Source organism: Penaeus monodon, chromosome 37 (assembly GCF_015228065.2).
Source record: "Penaeus monodon isolate SGIC_2016 chromosome 37, NSTDA_Pmon_1, whole genome shotgun sequence".
Lineage (NCBI taxonomy): Eukaryota > Metazoa > Arthropoda > Malacostraca > Decapoda > Penaeidae > Penaeus > Penaeus monodon.
Genome location: NC_051422.1, coordinates 7771112 through 7781111, shown reverse-complemented (window position 1 = coordinate 7781111; position 10000 = coordinate 7771112). Strand labels below are relative to the sequence as shown.

Sequence of the window (10000 nt, the reverse complement as noted above, 5' to 3'; positions counted from 1 at the left end):
TTTTAACGAAGTGACTCGAAATATGGTAAGTTGTGTGCCCTGCCACGTAAAGTCCGTATTGCATTTTATATAAATGTATCAAATGCTTGTTCGACACAGTGTTAATATTGGCTAGTATGCAGCTTTCAGTTTGACATAAGTTTCATTTACGACACCTTTTTATCTCGGACATTGTTAATAGAAAATTATAATGATATTAACTTGTTTATGATTGTCTTTACGGACATATATTCATATATACGTATATATGTGTTTGTGTCTGTGTACATATTTCAGCTGTTCTCATACCTGCAATTACTGAATATTTCAGAAAGATCTTAGGAGATGCGACGCTGCCAATCACTTGAAACATCCATTCGGCTTAATTAATCTCTAATTAGGTCATCCAAAGCCATGCTTTCCTTTACGAAATTCACGGTTTTTGTTAGCATAACTCTTCTGATAAGAGTCTTCGGTTTCATTTGATTAAATTTGAAAAGGGATAACTAAAATATTGATTATGAAATTGATAGAACACTCACTGTGATCTACATAGAATATATTTTGAGCAATGTAGAGTCGGTGCAACACCCACTACATGGAGCAATAAGCAACCAATATATAATAGGTACAATAGAATTTTTTTTTTGGAAAATATCGCACAATGTTTCTTGAAGCATCTATAGCGTACATGTGTGTGTCTGCTTCTGTGTTTGTGCGTATGTATGTGTGTGTGTGTGTGTGTGTGTGTGTGTGTGTGTGTGTGTGTGTGTGTGTGTGTGTGTGTGTGTGTGTGCGTGCGCGCGCGCGCGTGCGAATATTTATCCGTAGGAATGTGCATTCAGTATTTAAAAAGAGGAATATGGAAGAACATCTCTAATGTTGATTTTCGCAGATTTTCGTTCCATCATTTGATTCACATTTTCTCGGCCAATATCATCCTCGTCCAATATTACTGGAACTACGCCTTGCATAGAAAAAAGGGGTTTTGGAGAAGATTATACTGTGAATGTAATAGCAAGAGGGTCCTTGGTAAACGACCACACAGTTACAATTCTCTGTGTAATGGAACCAAGTACAAGACCCTGATATGCAGATATACAAAGCAATCAGTCTTCCATTCATATATCTATTCTATGTCTATAAAAAGACTAGTTACGCAAGCAAAGTAATAAGTCGAGAATGGCAGTATGAGAGACGTATCCAAAGGCTCACACTCACACACACACACACACACACACACACACACACACACACACACACACACACACACACACACACACACACACACACACACACACACACACAAAGAGAGAAAAAAGGAAACATGTCTCGGCGATATCTAAATTGCAGAAGAAACTTTCGGAATACATAATGAAGTGCCATTAGTGATGAAGGAAAGCAGTTCCCAAATGATATGGTATATTTGAATAATCGATTTTTTTTCTTGTAATTGGAAGTATCATTAAAAATACAGTAGGTCTAGAGCTCATTTTTTCATTGTTCTTTAATAAAACGAGAGGGAACTGGTAAGCATGCATACATTCTTTTTTGAAATTAGAAAAAAAATGAAAGTAAAGAAAATTACAGTTTATTTCCTTTCCTCCTGAAGCTCATGGCAACAGGTTCCATAATAAAGGTCCACACAGCCACCAGCAGCGCGATTCACACACCCTTTCCCTCGTCCCGGTCTAGGATTTCTCTGTCCCTTCCAAACTTAATCAGTTCTGTACAGCTCCTCATATTTCAGACATATATTTGTATGTGTTTGCCTGTGCGTATGTTTGTGTATGATGTGTATATGTACACACACACACACACACACACACACACACACACACACACACACACACACACACACACACACACACACACACACACACACACCACACACACACACACACACACACACACACACACACAGAGTTTTTACTTACGTATGATTGCATGTATACATGTATGACTGTATGCATGTATGTGTATAATGAAAACATTTCTGCATGTTTGCTGATATGCTGCGTAAACACAATTATATAGATTTATCCAGATTTTAGAAATCTGCTTCATATAAAAGATTTATTTTCCTCTCACTGCTATATCTGTTAAACAAACACCAAATAGAACTTCAAGCACGGCAAAATATAACGTTACATCAATCACGGCAAATAAAACCGAATATACCCTCAAGCAGAACAGGACATAACTATAAGAACGCCAATATAGAACATAACCTTAAGCACGGCAAACAGAACATAAATTTAAGGACGGCAAAACAAAACATAACTTTAAGCACGGTAAAACAAAACATAACTTTACATACATACATACATACTCATATTAAACATATTAGAGAGAGGTAAAGTATGTACGAAAAAAACGTTTTGAAATTCCATGATACGTTGGGAACATAGCATCAAAACCACTCACAATTTCTCACTATAGTAGCTGAAACGAAATAAATCCTATTACAACGTTTGGTAAACACTGGCCTCTTGCAAGGATATCAATATTACTGGCGTAGTTCTGTTCTATGATAGGGAAGAGACAGAGAGGGGACTGCGCCTGAGACAATGGAAATAGAGAGCCGACAAATATTTTTGTGAAGTTATATTTATATTTCTACGATTTACATAGTAGTTAACTAATACCTTATTTAGCCATGAAAAATAAAAGTTGCAACGAGTCCATAGCACAGAAAATATTTCCTGTGGGGTTGGTACTGTAGTGTACCGATCCTTAATCCATACTATTATATTTCCATTATTCATGTCTCACTGTAATGAAATGTACAACAGTAACGGTCACTGCCACCACCCATTTAATACGTACGGGAACGAGGTATACTTAGGGAGAAGTCAATGAGTAATTAGTATTGTGGGAATGAGGGACAGATTATTTTCAAATGTTGGGGTGTGTGTAGTGTAAAATGTATGGATCAGCGAGACAAAAGAACGGTAATGATTTATTCCCTAACAGGTCATCAGCAAAAGCTCATCGATTTACTCCCTTGCAGGTCATAGCTCTTATTTACCATTCGCTTAAGAAAGTTAGAAGAAACACCTCAGAACACCTGAATTTTTATTATAAATTGAAAAATCAAAATGTTAAAGTTCATAAAATAAGAGTCAAATCTCATTTAAATAACGATATACTAAAAAGGGAACTGAAAACTAGTTCCTTTAAAATTTCAAAAGAACATTAAAAATGAAAACATAAAATTGAACTCCGTTTGCTCACGGAAAAATGGAAGCCACTATAAAATAAATAAATAAATAAATAAACAAATAAAATAAAAGAGAAAAGCATCAGCCTACTATCCACTTGTTCGAATGTATATCCGTCGAGATGAATATTATGCCTCTAAAAAACATTTCTCGCAACCCAAAAATACCTTATTCGAAGGTGTGCTGCAATATCACTATCTCCAGTACAGTCCGTGAAACACAAAAATCGTAGAGGACAGCCCAGTCTAGGGTGCCTCCTGCTTGCAGCAGCTACTGCCCGTAAAGGTGAGAATCACCTAATGATACACCTGTGCTTCAAGGAGCACAGGAAGCAAGGTACATATCTTACGTACAAGGTTTTTATTTTGTATGTTTGGCCAAGCAAATCCTAATAGCTGTATGTGAGAATATTAATAAGTTAATCTTAAAAAATAAAGATTCTTCTTAAAAAGTAAAATATAAATTAAAAGAAAAAAATTAGCTATAACTAAATTATAGTTTTTGTTTCCTCGAGTCCACATCCCTTAACACTGGTGCTCCTAGTGGTGGTAAACGTGGCACATTATATTAAGATGTGCTTCCATGATTCAATATTCGGATAGGCTTCCATAATTTATTCTGAAGATAAAAATTAATGTAAAAACACACAATAAAAACAAACTTAAGAAGATCCCCGCTTATTAAAGGGTATTAGTGCGTCCTCTTCTTCTCTAACAAGGGATGGTGTCTTCGCCTCTTCGACAGTCACAGTGTACAAGCTTCAGCAGTTTCGCCCGCCAATCATGTCCCCACTTAAATCCGGCGTGAAATTCCCGTATAGTTTGTTCTGGAGGGGCATTTTTTCGTATTATTCAGCTTACATGAGAGGTCAGGCTGCCGAGGGAGAAAACCATAAGTATGCATTTCGAAAACTGAACAATAACAATACGTCAAGGCAGCAGATTAAAGGAATTATTCATTTGTATTTCCTCTTCTGGAGGTCCGGATAAAGCGTGAGATTTTCATATTTACCTTTTACGTTTTACTCTTCGGTGAATTGATTTGTTTAATGCATTCTTACTGCTTACTGTTCTGCTGGAAGATTTAGCGAAATGAGAAGGAATATATCGAAAAGTAGCATTTTCTTCAACTTAAGTAAGACAGACTGGTTGTGAAGTAAATCATAGTTTCATATTCATTCATAATTTTGCTTATTTGATTGATTATTTATGCTTATGTAAGTCACATCTTTACAACTTTACATAGAGTCCTTTTTCCTATCAATATTCAAATGCCTGCTTTTGAAAATTATTGATATCATGTTGACATTGTAGTATAGTTGTACGTAAGGGGGCACAGTTTATTTAGTTCAGTGAGGCCTTGGAGGAAAGCTGATTTTATTTCAGATCAGGAGAGAAATATTGCTGTAACAACTCGGTTCCCATATCTACAATTAATATTAATATGTCAATATTGAAATTACATTAGACTACATGAAGCCGAAAATCTTACGAGTGAAATTATGCTTAGAATACACAATTCAGCTAATTAAATTTCGACAAGGAAGGCGTGACCTAGGATGGCCTAATTAGAAATTAATTAAACTGAATGCGTGTTGCAAATGACTGAGAATATGTTTCCTACTTTTTTTCCAGCATGGACACATGCACATATGAACATACACACAAGTATGCAAATAGTTTTAAATGAATGTACTTTGTATAATAATGAACCGGTATTATTGATAGTTTATTTACATGAAATACAAAACTTGGATTATGGAAGAGGCTTCACATCTTATCATATTTGAGTCACTGCGTTCATAGTTCTGATACGAATTTTAATTTTCCATTTAGAACAAGCATATCAGCCTTTGTTCTCAACCAAACGACTGTAAATATCCTTTCCTCGTTCTCTCTTCATCTCGGTCCCCATACTTCTGTCGCCCTCTTGCCTCATACAACGGCAGGCAAGGGAGCCATTCACTCGCTCCTTCAGTCCTATTCTCAGGCTAAGTAGGGAGCTATTGCTATTTAGGACTCAAAGCAGTGACCCCTTTCTTTACATCTGCTATTTTCCGTTTAGAGTTTGTTTAACAGTAGTAGGTGGTATAGGGAAAAAAACGTGCATGTAAAACACATTTCTGCTTTAAGTAGGTCTCCAGGCGTAGATAGATTTATTGCTAGAATCTGTGTTCCTTGTAATATACCGACACACGTGCAGATGTATATATGTATATTTATATACACACATGTATACCTGCATGCAAACACAAATACGTACATATATACACACTTAGATAAAAAATATAAACGTGCATACATGCACACTCAAGTACTCACACAGACACGCATCCGGATGTATATGTACATGTACGTAATATCTGAAAAGCTGTTACAGAACTGACTGAGTTTGGAGGTGACAGAGAATTCCTAATCCAGGCTATTGAAAGAACAGGTGCTGACGGCTGTGTGGAACTTTGTGATAAAACCTGTTGTTATCAGCTTCTTTCTTTCTTTCATAAGCTAGCTCATATGATGAGGCATGCATATATAAGAAGATTTTTAGATTTATTACAACGAAATACGTTCTGCGTTGTTTTCCAACATTCAGAATTTCACAAGAGTTGATTTTTTCAAATAAATAGTTTTACTTGGAATCCACTTTCCTGCTACACTAATGGCACTTCATTATGTATTCCGAAAGTTTTTTTCGAAATACACGCTTCCGATGAGGACCTTTCTCTCTGGACTACAGGTGGCCAAAGTTCTCACTCTACGAATGCTCGCTCACTTAGGCCTACTTAATTACGTAACTACTTACTTGTTCGATTCGGAATATAATTTAAGAACTGAGAAAATATAAGAATTGATGATTTCTTTGTCTATGTGTGTATTAAGGTCTTGCATTTGGCTCCGTTACACATATACATTCTTGCCGCGTGGTATTTTCTTACTGTCACATCTGCAGTATAATTTCTCAATTCCTTAATTTTTATGCATCCTGGCAAGGGTCATGATGACGCTGGACTAGAATATGCTACTAAAATAATTGTGTCTGTTAATAATAAACAATATTTGAGATGTTCTCCTTGCATATGGCTCTTATCTTTTAAAGACTGGGCGTTCATACATCTGCGTACACACATATATGGTAGACACACACACACGCCCAGATACGGACAGACAGACACATAGACAACACAGGGAGACAAGAGCACACATACACATATATGGCACACACACACACACACACACACACACACACACACACACACACACACATATTTCCTCATCATATTACGCTATAATGCGAGGCAAAGCACAGCGAAGGAAATGCATAAACGTACTTTGTAAATCAACCTATTTATTCTTTTGTGGTTTAAGAACTGGATTGCTTAATGTTCCGTGTACCGGAGGTTGCAACGACGTCGAAATGCTCAACACATGTCATGTGGGGAGGGAGCATATGTGACAGCCCAATCATCTTTATATTAGCTTAACTAACCCATAAAACCCATAATCCTAAGAAATAAAGGCTATGGAGTCTGTAATATTGCCATGCCTTTGTTTCTGTGTTCAAATACAGTACACAGAAACACACACATTATTATTTAGATAACTGACTTGAAAACTAATAAGTGATGATAATGATATATACGATAACATAAGCTATTGTTATCTTAATAATTGTTGCTAATGTTGATTAATTTTGCTAATGTTGATTCATTAACGAGATGTTGAAATGACTGAAGTATAAATGTGGAGAATGAGAGCCAGTTCAAATCAGCGAATTTATGAATTTTGCTGCATATACTGTATAAGATATTATATTTAGCATTAATGTTGTAGGTACCATTGTTGGAATTAGATTCATTAAATGAAATGGAAAACTCTTACGAGAAGAATTATACGTAAAAACAAATATTCAGTTCAGTGAATCTGACAAAGCAAGGCGTGACCTGATTGATCTAATTAGAAATTAATGAAATCCAGTGGATGTTTCAAGTGACTGAGAACGTCACGCCTCCTAAGGGTTTTTTTCTGGAATAGACAGGAGCACTCAGGTATATATGTATATATATATATATATATATATATATATATATATATATTATATATATATATAATATATCCCTATATATATACATATATATATATATATATATATTATCTTATATTAATATTTTATATATATATATATATATATGTGTGTGTGTGTGTGTGTGTGTGTGTGTGTGTGTGTGTGTGTGTGTGTGTGTGTGTATGTGTTCGAGTACATTAACACACCCACACACATATCCATATGCATGTGTAGACATATGTAAATAGATTAATGAATATCTTGTTTTCACTATCATTATCCTAACTTTAGAGAAATGTAAATAATTAGAGAAAACTGAATGCTGGTGATTAATAGTAACACAATACAAAATGCACTTTAGTGTGTCTAACTTGCTAATTATTTCAAAAATTCATATTAAAAAAAAAGAATTTACTTAGCAGAATTCACAACTTCATTCATATCTGAATCACAATATAACAACAGTAAGCATCACTTCATTTCCCACTGAGGACAAAGATATCAGATTTTGTTCTAAACCAAACGACTGTAAATATTCTCTCCTCGCTCTGTCTTCATCTCGGTCCCCATACTTCTATCGTCCACTTGCCTAATAAGACGACGGGCGAGGGAGCCATTTACTCGCTCATTCAGTCCCATTCTCAGGCCAAGGAGCAAGCTATTGCTACTTGGGACAGAGAACAGCGACCCTTTTCTTGGAATTTGTTGCGCTTGGAGTTTATTCAACAGGTTTTGCGGTGAGAGGAGAAAATAAACCGTTTATGTGAGGATGATTTCTGCTTTCAGTAGGTTTCCAGGTTTATAGTTGATGGACTTCTCGATAGAATGTCTTTAAATGTATTTGCTCGTGTACATGCGGTATCCAAGCACACACGCAGAAACGTATTTACCTATACATACGCACATTTATGCAAGTATGCTTCTGTACACACATTGATATATACATACATATAGATACAAATGTATATACATGTGTAGTACCCGAGAAACTTTCAGAGTTTACCAAGTTTGGGAGTAAAGGAGAAATTCTAATCCTAGCGAGTGAAAAGCTTTAGCAATGGAAAGAAAAATAAAACATTCACGTGAAACATATTTCCGTTTTTAGTAGGTTCCCAGGCATACCTTGTCCTTATTTCTTGTATTTGAATGCATATTTATAATCATTCCTATCCAGTATATCAGCGCACATAAATATGTATTTATGTATACATGCATACATATATACACCTAAACACACACACACACACACACACACACACACACACACACACACACACACACACACACACACACACACACACACACACACACACACACACACACACACAGACATATTTAGTAATGATTTACTGACTGAGTTCGGAAGTGAAGAAGAAATTTTATGCCAGGCGAGCGAAAAGGCCGTATGATCTGAGGTAATGATGGCTGTAGAGATCTCTGTAATGGAAACTGTTGCCACTGGCTTCCGGCAGAAAAAAAGAACTGTGATTTTTCCGTCTTTTTGAAATGCAGGAGAAAGTCCAAGCATAAATACCCCCTTTCGTCTCTGTATCTAATAGTTAGTTCTTTAGTTCTGAAACCTTCAAAATTTTACATAATACTTTCACATACAAAAGCTAATTCCTCAGATTTTTGTATTTTTTGGAAACTCCTTTCCCCGTCACTAATGGCACTTCATTATGCATTCCGAAAGTTTCTCCAATCTTCTGAAATTTAGACGCTTTTTGACCAAATCTCTCACGCTACTAAGCCCATTCTATTATTTTGATCGCGTGACTGCTGTTTGTTTAATACGATTAAGATTTTAGATTTAAATAGATATATGAATGGAAGATCGGTATGTATATATGCTTGTTAGTGTTTGGTACTTGGCTCCATCATACACATTCTTACATTATGGTTTATAAATCCCTTACTTTCTATGCAAGTAAGGGGCAGGATGATGTTTGATTCGAATATGTTATTTAAAATGAAGAAACACTAATTTGTGTTTAAATTAATCAGTATTCGAAATCTTTCATATTCCTCATTTTTTAAAGACTCATCCATATATGTACACGTACATCTAGCACACACACAAACACATATATACACATGCACAGACAGGCGAATAGACAGAGAGACAGGTAGACAGATAGATAGGCAGGCAGACAGACAGACAAACCGGCAAGCGGGCAAGCAAGCAGGAAGGCAGACATGCTGGCAGACAGGCTGGCTGACAATCAGGCCCACATTCATGTATACACACGCACAGACACACATCCAGTTACATACATTACTTGTAGGCGTATATAGTACTGATTCATAAGTACACATCCACAGACACATACAGAAAGGCCAACACACACACACACACGCACGCACACATACACACACACACACACACACACACACACACACACACACACACACACACACACACACACACACACACACACACACGCAGAGCTGAGAAATTCCCAAACATTTTTTATTCAGCATAGGAGAAAGCACAACAAGGGACCTACGTCTGGTATACTGAAAGAAAGAATTAAAAATGATTCAGTAGCTCATATAACAGAAATTGCAACGTAATACTCAAAATATATTTCATGTGGGGAAGAGGAGGGCCGAGTCCCCTCCCCAATATATGTCACTGCCTTATCATCTCAATACATGTTCTATTTGCCACCCATTATATACATGGTCCCCAGAATCTGAAAAAAATCGAACCATTGTTTGTACATTCATATACA

The 10000-nt window shown here is 36.1% G+C and overlaps 1 protein-coding gene across 1 annotated transcript in view; it reads left to right on the top strand.

Moving 5' to 3' along the window:
- Positions 1-10000, top strand: part of LOC119596184 — a gene marked incomplete at its 5' end in the record, with an annotated part of 37525 nt that overhangs the window by 9680 nt on the left and 17845 nt on the right. Inside the window, 6 exons of the mRNA XM_037945362.1 lie at positions 3408-3539; positions 3702-3777; positions 3922-4017; positions 5039-5197; positions 6569-6635; positions 7863-8002. Coding sequence (XP_037801290.1) covers positions 3408-3539; positions 3702-3777; positions 3922-4017; positions 5039-5197; positions 6569-6635; positions 7863-8002 — 670 coding nt within the window. The remainder of the gene's footprint in view (positions 1-3407; positions 3540-3701; positions 3778-3921; positions 4018-5038; positions 5198-6568; positions 6636-7862; positions 8003-10000) is intronic.